This window comes from Euprymna scolopes, chromosome 30 (genome assembly GCF_053919585.1).
Source record: "Euprymna scolopes isolate OS-2025 chromosome 30, ASM5391958v1, whole genome shotgun sequence".
Classification (NCBI taxonomy): Eukaryota; Metazoa; Mollusca; class Cephalopoda; order Sepiida; family Sepiolidae; genus Euprymna; species Euprymna scolopes.
In genome coordinates, this window is record NC_136511.1 from 57,325,190 (window position 1) to 57,340,344 (window position 15,155).

At 31.1% G+C, this 15,155-nt stretch overlaps 1 protein-coding gene across 3 annotated transcripts in view; it reads left to right on the forward strand.

Annotated features, from left to right (window-relative positions):
- The window catches only part of LOC145254816 (dual specificity mitogen-activated protein kinase kinase 7-like), a 218,700-nt gene that overhangs the window by 105,340 nt on the left and 98,205 nt on the right, over nucleotides 1-15,155 (forward strand). Inside the window, exon 2 of one of the 3 annotated variants that reach the window (XM_080113641.1) lies at nucleotides 5,985-6,026. The exons of the other annotated variants lie outside the window; for them this stretch is intronic. Within the exon in view, the coding sequence (XP_079969767.1) occupies nucleotides 5,985-6,026 (42 nt within the window). The remainder of the gene's footprint in view (nucleotides 1-5,984; nucleotides 6,027-15,155) is intronic. 3 annotated transcript variants of the gene reach the window in all.

Sequence of the window (15,155 nt, forward strand, 5' to 3'; positions counted from 1 at the left end):
TCATGCCAGCTCAAAATGCATATCATATTCAGTTTAATGTCTGTTTTACATACTGACATGTGTTGGGCAGCTTTTACACATTGACATTCAAACAAACCTATCTCTGGCCAGGTCTTCATCCCGCTTTCTCTCAAATCCATTCTCCTCATTTCCTTCCAGGTTTTCATTGGCCTTTTTCTGTAAACTGAATCCGTTAGCACAACTGTTCTATATCTATTCTGGTGCTACCAGATTAGGCTGTCTGAAGATATTGGCTTCCTGAGATGAAATGCACCTAACATTGATGCTTTTTGTTTTTCTACTTCCTTTTGCAAACTTCCTGACTGGTTTCCTAACTTAAAATGTACCGAATATTAATATTGTAACCCTTTTCCCTTTCCTATTGCAAAACTCATTCATGTTTTGCAGGGCAGGGAACAAAAACGATAAAATTCACTAAAAAAACAGATAAACCAAACACTATAAGCTAGCGATTGAAGATACAAAGAGCTTGAAGAATAAAAACCTTCTACAAAATAACTGGATGCAACATGAATACAATTTCCAAAATAACTGGATTCAGCATTAAATAACCCAAAATGGGTTGATATGCCGTAAAACAGCCAAACTAAACTCTATATCTATTAAACCAAATAACTCTCATCCATTCTTGCAACATGGCCAGACCATCAAATTCTATTCTGAAGCACACCTCTCCTTATATTGTCCAGATTAATTTTCCACTGATGTCATCAGAACTAAGCCTTTCTTTTCAAGACGTTCATTATACATCCATCATATCATTTGAATATCATTTTTCTCCTTAACCCTCACTGTCCAGCTTTTACTCCTGTACATCATCACATTGCGTATATATACTTGATAGACTGTTTCCATGGCTAACAATATTAATGCTCTGCAGGTTAGTAATGGCAGAAATCCCCTGAACTTATTGTATCCATCCCTAACTATAGGAGTCACTCGTATAATTTAAATAAATTCATTATTAAATAGACATGACTAACTAATGACATAAAATTATTCTAAATTACTTTAATTCCTTAATTTTTTATTTTTTCTGTTGGTGTCCATATTTAAAGAAATAAACGCTGAACCCACTTTTTTTTCTTTCTTTTTTTTCTTTCTTTTTTTTCTTTCTTTTTTCTTTCTTTTTTTTTCTTTTTTTTTTTCTTTTTTTCTTTCTTTTCTTTTTTTCTTTTCTTTTTTTTTCTTTCTTTTTTCTTTCTTTTTTTTCTTTCTTTTTTTTCTTTTTTTTCTTTCTTTTTTTTTTTTGTTTTTCTTTTTTTTTGTTTTTTGTTAATCACTCCAGAGAAGTCATGGAGCTACTTCATGCTAGGAGCTACAAAAACATCTATATTGTTTCAAGGTGAAAAAAAAACAAAAAACTAGTAAACAAACGTTTTATAGATTTTGACACAGAAAACAGCAATTCTTCTCCCTTTGTCAGGAAGATCGCTCATGGAATGTGAGGATGAAAGAATAAACAAAGTTGAAGCGAGAGTTAGGATGCTGTGGAAATAAAACGCCAAATCCACTTCCTACACTTCTTTTGGTTCATTCAAGAGACTCTACACCAAAATAAAATAAATGGGAATATACATTTGGTTAAGTGTTTGAAAATGAAGATTACACACCTGAAATTTAGTCACTAATCTTCAATTTATGAATAACTATGTTCTATGGCTTCAGTGTCGTCCATAGGTTGCAGACGTCAATAATCTACATGGACACATGGTGCAACAGATAAAGACGTTGACAGTCTTGTTGGGGTTGAAGATTACAGGCAATATTTATTATATGAAATAGAAAATTACTTAAGACTTCTACTTGGTCATGGATGACATGACGAGAAGAATCTATTCCCAAGGATTAAATAAACATTTCAGTTAAAAAAAGAAATCTGTATAGATCCCAGAGTTTCACACATGCACAATTTAATTGAGCAGTTAAGTTAAACTATTAAAATACAAATTGATTTAAGAAATTTTTTTTTTTTTCCCCTTTGCTTTTTACCAATTTTGTGCTGCTGCTGCTTTTAAATTTTTTTTATTCAATGTTGTAATGTCATATTTAAATACACTTTTAAAAACATTTCTTTTGCTTATATTAAAGCAGTTAGTTTCCAAAATGGCTACAAAATTTTATCAATTAATTTTCTGATATTTTCCAGTGGTGATGGGGCAAATTGATCCACCATATTAGTTTGTTTAATTTTTGAATTTTTTTTTTTAAATTTTTTTTTATATTAACATTAAATGATAAAAATCAGTTTATAAAAAACGTTGCCACCTGGACTTAGGATTAAGGAGTGGTATGTTTTTAATATTTGCAAAGCAAAACAAAAAAGTTCTGCAGAAATCAGACAAATTAATACAGTGGATTAATCTCCCCTGACACTGCTTGGAAAATCAGACAAAACTAGTTAAAACTTGGCAGCCATTTTGCAACCTAATGCCTCAATGTAATCTTTATTTCTAAAAATGCAAAATGATTTTTTTTTTTTTTTTTGTATATATTATTGCTGTCTGTCATATGATTATTATTAATGTTAATAATCTGCTTAACATAAAGAGGGCTGCTATTTTTTTTTTCTCGTGGCAAAGTTAACATTTCCTCATTCTCATTTTCATTTCATCTAAACCCTTTCAACCATTTTAGTTTTCAAAAATGTTCACCCTTCGCCTTTTTCATCATTTCATGAGCTAACAACTTCACCAGGCTTTATCATTTTTTACAATGTGCAAATTAAAATATTAAATACTTATGCAGCATTGTTGCATTCAAACAAATTTGTTTTGAACACAAATTTTAATTTTTGTTTTAACTGAAATTTCCTAATATTGTCAAAATTATTTAAAAAGGAGAAAAAAAAAAAAAAACACCCATTTTTACACACTTAGTAATTTTGATTTAGGCAAAAATTATCCTCAGGATATCAATTTAAAAATTGATGAAAAATGTTAAAACAGTAAAACAGAAAAAACTAGTTAATTTAAATTTGAGGTGGGTATCTATTTTAACATTCATATTAAAATTTTAAGACAACTTAATGCGAGTATTTCTTGCATAAAATTTTTATAATTATACATTGAATTCTTTTTTCTATTAAAATCAAAACTAGTATAAAAAATGTTTTTTAAATTTTACTTTTAAAAAAAGTTAATTACAAAGTTAAAGTCACCAGAATGCATTTTGATTTGTTTATAAACCATCAGCCATTTAATTGAAGCAAAAGCAGATGAATTGTGTTTCTTTGAAAATTGAAAGTAATTTGGAATCCTTTAAACTGACAAAGAAAAAAGCCATTTCTGGCTTTAAATTTTCTTTGTGATTTATTGAAAGTTTTAGAAGCCTTTTGCATAAAATAATTGTATTATAACATTATATTAATAAATTAGTTATAGTTTTAAAACAAATTTAGTTCAATTAATAATTTAATAACCAAATGTAATATTTAAATTGAATTTTCTTTTAATACCCAAAAGATTATTTATGGCGGAATGAAAAATATTACGTGTATAAAGAATTTTTTTTTTCCCTAAATAATTTTAAATCCTAATATATTAAAGATTTTCATAAACAATGAAAAATTAACTATAAGGATTAATAATGGTTTTTCTGTTCTTCTATAATTTTTATCGAATTAACCATTTCTAAATCAAAAAAATCGTCAAGCAAATATTTTTAGCTACTTAAATAAGAGTTAGACTAGAGATTCCCGACCTTATTTTGATTGTGGACCTCCTGAGATCTATTTTATCAACTGTGGACCTCATATATGCCCTTTTTGAATCAAATATTTGTTTCTAGGCTAGCAATGACAACAATGAATGAATTACGCTATGAATATTAAAAAAATCCAAATCTTACACGTACGTCCCTTAGTAAACAAAATGAACTTTTTTTTTTTTTCTTTTTTTTTACATGAGCCCCTCCTCCCCCCTTAAAACTTCTGAGGGGTCTGTGTAGATTTCAGTTAGAATTCCAGGATTAAACTATAATTGCTTCAAGAACAATCAAATCACTTAATGAAACCCATCTCTCATGAGCGAAATAAACTAGATTCTCAAGCCTTGGTAAGGTGACTAGTCTAGAAGGAAAACTAAAAAACCTCAGGCTTGATAATACATTATTCATCCTCAGATAGCTGGGCAGACTGAAGCATAATAGAAGTGTAAATAATCTGTTTTATCATCATGGCCCATGATCTTGGCATGCTGGGTCTAAATTGTCAGTGCTGTTGAATCCCTTGTCATAATATTTTTGAGAAATGTGTTAATCCATGAAAACTCACCCACCCTAACTGTGTGTGAAATCCGTGTTATGAGATCCAAAATTTTGGAAGTAATCAAGTTGGTAAGAAAACGCTAGGAGGAGTGGAAGTTTTTGACCTCCAAACAAATAAGGCAGTTTGGATATTGGAAGACTTTAAAATAAGTTGTCAGTCAGAATTTCTTGGAAGCCCCTTAGTCGAACTTTATACCTTTCAATTCTGCAATCTTGTTAAAACTTGTGAAAGATGGCAAATATTTAAGAACAGCCAAGCGCTCATCATCTGAAGGATTTTTTTTTTTTTTTTTTCACAAAATGTTATACAGATTCAAGCAACACTGAATACAAGTAAAATCCGTCATAAGAAAAAAAAAAATCATAAAAGAAAAACAGGAAAGCCCTTCCACTTTGGCATTCATCTTGTCTTGCTTCCAATCCCACTTATATCCAACACCTCCCTGGATTGTAATCACCTATAAATTATACATAGATTCTTTAAGTGACAAGACAGGTGCTTATAAAGGTGTTACAAACAATGATTGTCAAAGAATCCAAAAGGAACCAAAAAAAACAATACAAAAAGGAATGAATGAAAAAGATTAGGTTATTTTCTTGAAAATAAATGTGAATGTCACTGTGGGTGTAGTATTAGACTGAACTAGTGATTTTGATTCTATAAAATGTTTAAAATTCAAGGATAAGCTTAAGGGCTCTTAAGAGTTTAGATTATGCCCCTTTAAAATACTCTTAAAAACAAAACGAAGTATCAAATTTTGATTTTTTTTTTTTGACTAGCCAATTTTCATTTGTTATTGTTGTACCATGTTCTTGGCACTACCATATATTTAGCTAGTGTTTTTGTTTTTTTAAAATTATGTTGCCCTGTCTGGACAACTGATAATATGGAATTTTTTTTTTCAATTATAGCAGAAAAATATCAACCTCAAGGGAAATAACTCATGTTTTAATTGAATATATAGTGATGTTGTATTTCTTACAAGTAATCTCTTTTTTTTTTTTTTTTTTTTTTTTTTTTGTAAATTTTAAAAATATGCAAACAAATAAAAATCAAAAACGAAAATGATTTCCCAAATAAATACAGCTAGTTTGGAGAAGTGGGAAAAAGTGACTGTTTTACAAATACCGATCTACTAAAGGCAACTTTAATTCAATTCAATAAAATTGCTTCTCGGTCATACACACAAATAAAAAAAAAAAAGATGAAATAAAATGAGGAAAAACCTACTTGCCTTGGCCGCTTTTTGTTGACAGAATGTCTATTTTTTTTTTTTTTTTTTGCATAACTTTTATTTGCTCTTTTTCTGTTTCTGAAGCTTATTAAAGATTTATATAGGCTTTTAAAACATTTCATTTTGATTTAAAAAAAAAAAATAAATAAATTTAAAGAAAATATTTCTTTTTTTAAAGTTAAACATGCATTAATTTTGTTAAATTCAATTTGTGCTGGTGTGTAATTTTTTTTATTGCCTTTTTTATTTTCAATTATTATAGTTATGCATATAATATATTGCATGTCTTTTTTTAATTTAGTTCATTCTTATACACATTTTATATATATTATATATAATAAACTTGGAAACAATTTATCATCAGCAAATTTAACAAATAATAATAAAAATCATCTTTTCATGATCTTGGGGTGAGTCGTGGCTCCTACCAGTTTTCTAGTTTTCACATAATAATATTTTCAGGTTTGGATTGGCCACCCAAATATTTTGGATTTGCTGAAGCCTGTAAGACAGTTTTCCATATTCCTCCTCATATTCTCTCTTCTTTCCCTCTGTCTTTTATTAGATCTATATATATATTTTTTTTTTCTTTCTCTCTCTCTCTCTTCTATCTTTCTCTCTTATTTAGCCTTGTCTTGTCTGTATTCTGTTTTTGAATGAAATAGAATTTCTTTTTATTTAATGTCACCTTTAACCAACTGGACACTTTATTTTTTCCTTCTTAATTCCTTAAAACTGATCATGCCAAGTTGTTGTAAATTTTTTTGATAATGACATTGTATGTATTGTTTATTTTTCCTCTACCAGATCGTATTTTCTTTGGGTTAACTTTCTTTTAATTTTACCACATTCCCTTACCTTTTTTGTTTATTTTTTTTTAATTTTATATTTTATATTTTCTTAGACATCTTATGAAAGTCTATAATTTCGTTTCAACTTAGTACAGTGCATACACATATATATAACTTTTTTAACGCTACAAAACTTATATAGCGTTTTAAAAATAATACATGGAAACCCCATAGGGACTCCTTTCACCAACAAACTCATCAGGAGTTAATTGTTGATAATTGAATTCGTTTTTTATATTTCTATGTTTCACCAACGATTAACTCCTGATGAGTTTGTTAATGAAAGGGGCCCCTAGGGTTTTTCCATATATTTTTAAAGAGATATATAGCGTTGGGGCTGTGTTTGAATCTCATGATAGTTAGGAATTGTTACCCTACACTGATGATTGCATACGCATGAAACACTAGTGTCTGTAGGTATGAATGAATAATCATTATTTAATTATAAATATATATTACAGTGTCTGTTAATAAAATCCAACTAGTCATTGCAGAAAGATTCATCGGTTTTGCTTTGGTATCAAAGATTTAGAAAATAATATCAAAGGTAGATTGACAAAATTTTGGGTGCTTACTTAGAATTCTCTCTATATTAAAAATCAAGAAAAATCCGTATGATGTACATACCCATGACAAAAAGAATATATCATATACCAAAAATTATGTAAATTGATCCAGTAGTTTTTATTTTTGCCCCCCCCCCCGGATAAAAGAGGGATTGGACTTAGTAATTCACTCCTATTTGTTTGTTTGTTCACACTTTGCTCAATAACCACACCCTTTGATTTTTTTTTTTTTTTAAATTTTGCACAAACATTAGTCATGGTGAAAGTAAATTTTTTTAGGGATAACTATGGTTGATTCCCTAGGGGCCATTATAGGGGTAAAACTGCCCCCAAATCGTTTGTCCATTTGTTAGCACTGTTATCAATAATCACACCTTGGATTTTTCGCAAATTTTACGCAAACAGTAGTTATGGTGAAAGTAAATTTTTCACTCATGGAGGAGAACCCTGCACACTCGGCTTGTCAAATAAGAAAATCCAATTTTATGGCCAAATGAATAGCAACAATATCACGCTGCCATCTTGAAAATAATAATAACTCCAAATAATTCAAACTTACAAGATTTGAGAAAGTTGTTCTTAACATGACTATTCGAAGAAATGATTTTCTTTGTAAAAATAAAACTACCTGATCAATTCATATAATCTTTTGGAATACGATATTTTATTTCGTCACAGGTAGCTATATTGTACAGATTTTTCTTTTGTTTTTTTAATATAGAGGAAATCTGAATAATGACCAAAAAATTTACCATGGGAATTCTGGGCAAGCTGGATTTTATCTTAAATCCGGAATGTTTAGTATTTAAATAAGCCAATACATATTAGCTTTTGTAGCACATACAGATCAAAAACTTTTCTTTACAATTAGTTTCTAATATATATATATATATACTTGTTTGTTGTTATATAAACATGCTTACATCCCGCTGCTACAAACAGCCACTTGTTTCAATCAAACAACAGATATCATCAGGCAGCGACTGTCAGGTCTGTGTGTATCTCTCTCTCTCTCTCTCTATATATATATATATATATATATATATATATATCACAGGTAGGTATATCATACAGATTTTTTTTTTTTTCTTTTGTTTTTTTAATATAGAGGAAATCTGAATAATGACCAAAAAATTTACCATGGGAATTCTGGGCAAGCTGGATTTTATCTTAAATCCGGAATGTTTAGTATTTAAATAAGCCAATACATATTAGCTTTTGTAGCACATACAGATCAAACACTTTTCTTTACAATTAGTTTCTAATATATATATATATATATATATATATATATACACACACACACACACACACACACACACACACACATGACAGAAAAGAATAGACACCCATAGAAACAGTTTATTTCAATGAACATATAATTTATAGAACAAGATCAAAAATAACTGGTCACAAATTTAATAACTAATATTTGGCTGACATTCCCTTTGCTGTTTTTAATGCTAGGACTCTTCTAGGCATGGCAGTGATCAGTTGATGAATACCATCTTGAGGAATTTCTTGCCATGTCTGACACAATGATGCTAAAAGTTCAGGCTTAGAAAATGGCTTCCTTTTTCTTTTCAATTAGGTTTGTAGAAGTTTATCAATCCCATTTTTGTTCAGTGTTGCGTCACCCTAGCAGAGTGGCAAGGAGCTCCATCTCCCATAAATAGGGAATTAACTTGCTTCATTTTACCATTTGAGAATATTGGTAGGAATCCTTCTTGTAAGATTGAAACATATTTAGCAGAATTGATGTTTAACTTCACACTCGACCAGGTCTGAGCAACCATCAATCCAAATTGCACCCCATATCATAACCGAGAAACTCCCATGTTTCAGCATTGACTGCAGTCTTTTAAAGTCAAACTCTTGCTGAGTGTGCCTCTATACCCAAACCTTTCCACTGTCGGGAAATAATGCAAATCATGACTTGTCAGAAAATGACATTGGTCCAAAAGTTCATAGGTCTTACCATTATCTCACGAGTCCAATCTTTTTGGCACTTGATATTGGCAGGATAAAGAAGAGGTTTCCTTCTTCCCGCTCTACCATAGTAGCCCAGCTTGTGAAGATACCTGAAACCTGTTCTAGGACTGACACCTGCTCATGTTACAATGTTAGAGGCTTTGTGCTGTGGATCCACTTCAACATTTCTTTTCACAAGATGCAAGGTTTTTTTTCAGAGGACCCGGGGCGAACTAGCTGAGGTTTTGTGCACTCTTTGTCCTCTTTTGTGAATTGTACGATCACTCTATTAACAATAGAAAAAGGTATTGAAAGATTTCCTGCTATTTTGCGTTGACTAAGAGCACCTTCATGTTGACCCACGATTTGTCCTCGCAGAAATTCTGATAGGTTTGATGCTCCTTTGGTTCATGGCATGCTTCAATGTTGTTGGATGCAAGTGCTGAAACATGGGGGTTTCTCGGTTAGGATATGGGTGCAATTTGGATTGATGGTTTCTCAGACCTGTTTCCCACCTGACTACAACTTGGATGTCTTTACTCCTAACCTGAAATGGAACACGTACATCAAGTCTGTTGCCAAGGTTACTGGAAAAATGGTAGGATCCTTCTACCGCTCCAGAAGATATCTCACTGCTGATGCAATTCTCTATCTATATAAAAGCCAAGTACATCCAAGGATGGAGTGCTGCTGCCACATCTGGGCAGGAGCTGCTAAAAACAGGCTGGAGATTTGGTGTGCATGTCTGAAGATAAAACTATATCATTTAATACTATTCAGTTTACTACTTCAAAAAAAAAGATTTTTTTTTCTGTATTTCTATAGATTCAGCATGTTCAAGATTTAAAATTTGTAGATTGTACAGTGGCAATGAAGAAGCTGCCTTGACAGAGTACAAAATAAACTTCGTGGCTTAGTGGGAGATGCCCTTTTCTCTTCCCTGCAACCTCTCTCCTACAGAAGAGACGTTGCGAGTCTGTCTTTGTTTTATCGTTATCGTTTTCCATGGCAAGTGCTCGTCTGAACTCCAATCCCTGGTCCCCCCCCTCGCCAATCTTTCACGATAAACACCTATCTAGCTGAAACCACTGTCAAAAATTCCCCCCCCCTCTTTAACTGTATCAAAACCAAAATGTAGATTCCATGGACAAAGCTTCTTTCTTAGAAGTGCACGCCAGTGGAACTCTCTTCCGTCTGCCTGTTTCCCACCTGACTACAACTTGGATGTCTTAAAGTCCAACATAAACAAATTTCTGATGAACCGCCCCCTTAAGTAAGACACTTTATCAAATCTCCAATACTAACGATTACTACAATACTATCCCATTGATTACTGTACACGCAATAACTCTTATCCCCGAGTGGCTTCCGGGTCTTGATAAGGGGTGACTTCCCTGTAAAAAAAAAAAAAAAAAAAAAAGAAAAAAGTTATTTCAGCACTATTCTTATCTGTAAATATAAATGAGCATATATTAATCTTGGAAAAAAATATTTATCTAACTGTCTATTCTTTTGTCCTCTGTGTGTGTGTGTGTTTATATATATATATATGGTTTGTCATAAATAACAAGTCAAAAATGTTTTACTTCAGATAAAATTTATTACTATTTAAGTATTACATTATAAAATGTTTTAACTGCCTAGTTACTTAACACATATTGTGTGTGATAAGTCTTTGAGAAATTAATGACAATTTGATAAATAAAACTAATAATTTGCTGCCTCATTTATTAGTCTTTACATGGCTGATGGTTGAACATTTTGGAAGCATATTTTAATATATTGTTAATATTTTCCTTCTTGAAGATAGATAATTTTTGGATAATCTACATCCTTCAGTGAATCGAAATATAAAATCTGGTGACAATTCAATTTATTTAAAAGAAAAGAAAAGAAAAAAATAGGTATGGTTATTTTTTAATGGGGATTTGTAGTATATCAGGATTAGTTCAAAATGGATTTTATATTGAAGTTTAAATTGACTGAAGGAGGTGGCTATTCAAAAATATTATCAATTTCTAAAAGAAGAAAAAATATTGAAAATATTGAACTTTTCTTTTAAAATATCCAACGATGAACCATACAGGAAGTTGCAGTGTTATGTGTTTAATTATGTTTTTAATTTCTCAAAGACTTATGTCACATGTTTATATAGCATATATGAAAACTTATCTATATCAATTGGACGGGATTTCCGTCAAAAGTTGAGATGTTTTAGGCTATACATAGTCGCTTGCATTGGAGAGTGTGGTCACTGATGCTGTTAGATGGCAGGCCCGATATGATATATATTAAATGAAACTTTCTGAAACTAGACACCTTGTATTTAGCAGGATGCCTGGGTATTTACAAATTTATATCAACTGTGTCTATCTTGGAGAAACAAAGGCAAAATAAACATTGAAGAAAAATACAGATCTCCTGACAAGATTCGAACCTGTACCCCGGATGTATTATTTACTTCTTGGTCACAAGGACAGATGGAATGCTTGTCAGGACCAAGTTTGCATATTGTGGGGACAGTTCTTGTTAAGGATCTGTTGATAATGGCTTTAAAAATAGCCAAGTTGTAATCTGCATGAAGGCAGTCCTACAGCAATATGTTCCTGAGACAAGAGATCCATCAGCTATAGTTGTCCTTTAAGAACACAGATTTGAATTCTGTTAGAAATTCTGCATTTTTTAACACTTTCCTTTTTCACATTTTTTTTTTATTTTTGCAATATTTATTTTGTTTAATTCTCCAAGCCACAAATAGTGCCTATGGTTATCATAAATGTATATATTGTGTTTAAAAAAAAAAAAATCTTAAATATTAGGTATCTATTTTTATAACATTTCATTAAATAAAATGTTGAATTTATTGAGTAGGTATTTGTATCAGTTGGGAATACGTTCTCTACAAATTGATCCCAAAAAGTGAACCGTTATACTTTTTTTTGGACCTTTTCAGGCTGAAGAACTGTCCTTATCAGTCTCAAGAGGTCCACTCACTCAGGCTTTACTATCTCTTTGGGAAGAGGTTGGTTTATTGTTGATTACCTGAGGCGTTCCTACTGGAACTGCTCAGGCATTTCGTTGGTAGGCCAGAGTGCACTAATCCTAGTGCACTAGCTTCTTAAAACTACACTTGACTTTGTGCCTAACCTCTTGCAGAGAAGGCAAATAAATAGCTTCTTCATTGCCACTGTACAATCTACAAATTTTAAATCTTGAACATGCTGAATCTATAGAAATACAGAAAAAAAAATCTTTTTTTTTTTGAAGTAGTAAACTGAATAGTATTAAATGATATAGTTTTATCTTCAGACATGCACACAAAATCTCCAATACTAATGGCAGTATAAGTAGAGGTTCGATCTCAGATGCATCAACTGCGTTATTAATAACAGTTGAACAATTATTTTTTATTCTTATTTTCAAATGACTGTTTTCAATTATTTCATCAGATTAGTTTTTATTTGTTACTTGAGCAGTGTTGGTATTGTACCGGGATATGCAGATTTTCATCTTAGCTTCTACTGTTTTATAAGTAGTAAAAAGAATATTTGAAATTTTGCGGAAAAACAATATGCCACTTGGTATTTGCATGAGAGTAAGTAACTATGATGAATGTATTTATTTTTATTGAGAAAAATCATGACTCGCTTTGAACTAATTCTGAACACTCTTTGTGCATACAAATATAAATATATGCACATATCTCTCTATCTATATATACGCACGCACACACACACACATACACTATCTGGCTGCCTTAAATATGATTTTAATTGTAATTGCAGATTCTTTATTTATTATTGTAGAGCCAATTCACTATTGATTATCATATTGTATCCCATATATAGTGATTTCAAAAGTTTTTAAAAAAATTGATTTAGGTGGTATCAACTAGAATCAAAACTAAAATAGCTCTCCACCATTATTTGTTACCATCTGAGCTATCCCCATGCATGTCAAAACTTTAAAAAGTAATGTAGTTAAACGTATATTTCGCATGCATAGAAGATACACATTTAGTAGACTTATGCCTGCCAAATTCTAATTTTTTTCAATTTTGACTATTTAACAGCTATTTTTACCGGCTAAAAAGCAAAGTTAAATTGGTTCCACAGATCTGAGTCCCCTATAAATCAAGTTTTAAATCTGTAGACCGAAACAAAAATTGAGAGAGGAGTTTGCTGAAGAGAATTTCGCATACACACAATTAAATCACAGATTAATTAATCTTGTGGTTTACAATCTTATAAAATATTTTCATATAAGACAATTCCAGCCAAATGGAATTGTCTTCCGTTTTCCTGCTTTCCAGCTGACTACAATATGGTTGTCTTCAAGTCTAACGTAAACAAGTTTTTAATGAGCCGGTCCATATAAGTTAACAAATTTACCGAATCTCCATTACTAACGGTTACTATATTGTCCAATTTCTACTGTACACTCTTTAACACTTATCCTCGAGTGGCCTCTTGGCCTTGATAAGTGGGGATGCCTATGTAAAAAAAATAAATAAATAAATAAAATAAAATGAATTATTCGCAGTATGGAATGTAAAACTAATCTTAATCACTAATCCTAGGACACCATTCGAATTGTGCGTCTCCGAATACATATCCTTTTCTTGAATAATCCCATTCTCACGTTGAATAATTATAAATTGATGTCGTTGCCTGTGTTCTTTTCAAAAATATTTTTAATTCTAATTTTCAATATATGAGCTAAATAGCAAGATTATGATTATGCATAATGATTATTTTGCTAAATGAGACTTTCAATTTCTTGTATTCTTTGTTTCAAACAATAAATCTTCGTTTAAAAATTCTGTTTTTACTTCACAAAATTTAACTTTAAATCATACAATTCTTTTTTATATATATATATTAGTGGCCTGGCAAGGCCACAGGGGAAACAACCAAGCAAAAAAAAATAAATAAATTCCTCCTAAAACAACAAAACTGAAGCTGGTCTGCCAGGACACTGAATGTAGGTAAATTTTGCCATATTTTATTGGTTTAAAAATGTTCTTTTTACTAACTAGCAATTCAGCCTGGTTTTGCTCGGGCCCTATGTACTTTTCATAACTTGCCCTACGTGTGAATACACTTTATGTAAGATTTAAAATGTTTAGACTAAAATTTGTCTGAGTAATTTCATAGAGACCGCAAGGGTCAATTTTTAAAAAATTTGACCATAATTTTGACCTTAACATTTATTATTTTGGTCTCAAATTAAATATAAAGTTTTACCCATGTCCAAGTTACCTACATCTAAAATTTCAAATCTTTAGACCCAAAATTGGCGGAGGAGTTTGGTAGAATCTGCAAAGGTCAACTCTTTCAAGTTTGACCTTTTGGACGCCAAATTTTCACCCCAAAACTGATTAAAATGCTTGCTGCATGTCTAAATACCCGTTATGTATAAATTTCAAATGTTTGACCCAAAATTGGCTGGGTAGTTTGCTAGACACCGCAAAGGTCAAATCTTTTGAACTTTGACCCCATGGCAGATCAAATTTTCGACCCAAACCAGTTAAAAAGCTTGCCCTATCTCTAATTACACTTTATGTAAAATTTCAAATGTTTAGACCAGAAATTGGCTGAGTAATTTGGTAGAGACCACGGAGATGAAATATTTTAAAACTTTGATTCTAATTTTGACCCTTTAACATTTATTTTGTTGGCCGCAAATTAAATTAAAAAGTTTGATCCATGTCCAAGTAACTTACATTTAAAATTTCAAGTGTTTAGACCCAAAATTGGCAGAGGATTTTGATAGTTTTCAAAGGTCAAATCGTTGAACCACGACCCCTTGGCAGCCAAATTTCTGACCCAAAACCAATTAAAGATTTTCCAAATCTCAATACTCCTTATGTCAAATCTCGAGTCTCTAGACCGAAAATTGACAGTTATTTGGTAGGGAAATGTACACGCACACACACACACACATTTTCACTTTTATAGATTGTCATAAAAATTTAACCATAGAATAGTATTATAATGTTCAAAAAGCTTGCAAATTTTCATGTAGTTTCGTCCCATAGAATATGAGCATTTCAGTATTCAATTTGGCTATGAGTATATATATATATATATATATGTAGATATACCACCTTTTTTTGGTAAATTTATAAGTTCCAAATCTCAGCAATTATTGATCAGAATTTATCAAATGAAGACTCCTTGGAAAGCTAATGACCTGAATTGTGTAGTGGGCTATGTGACCTTTGCCCTTGAGGTCGCACATCC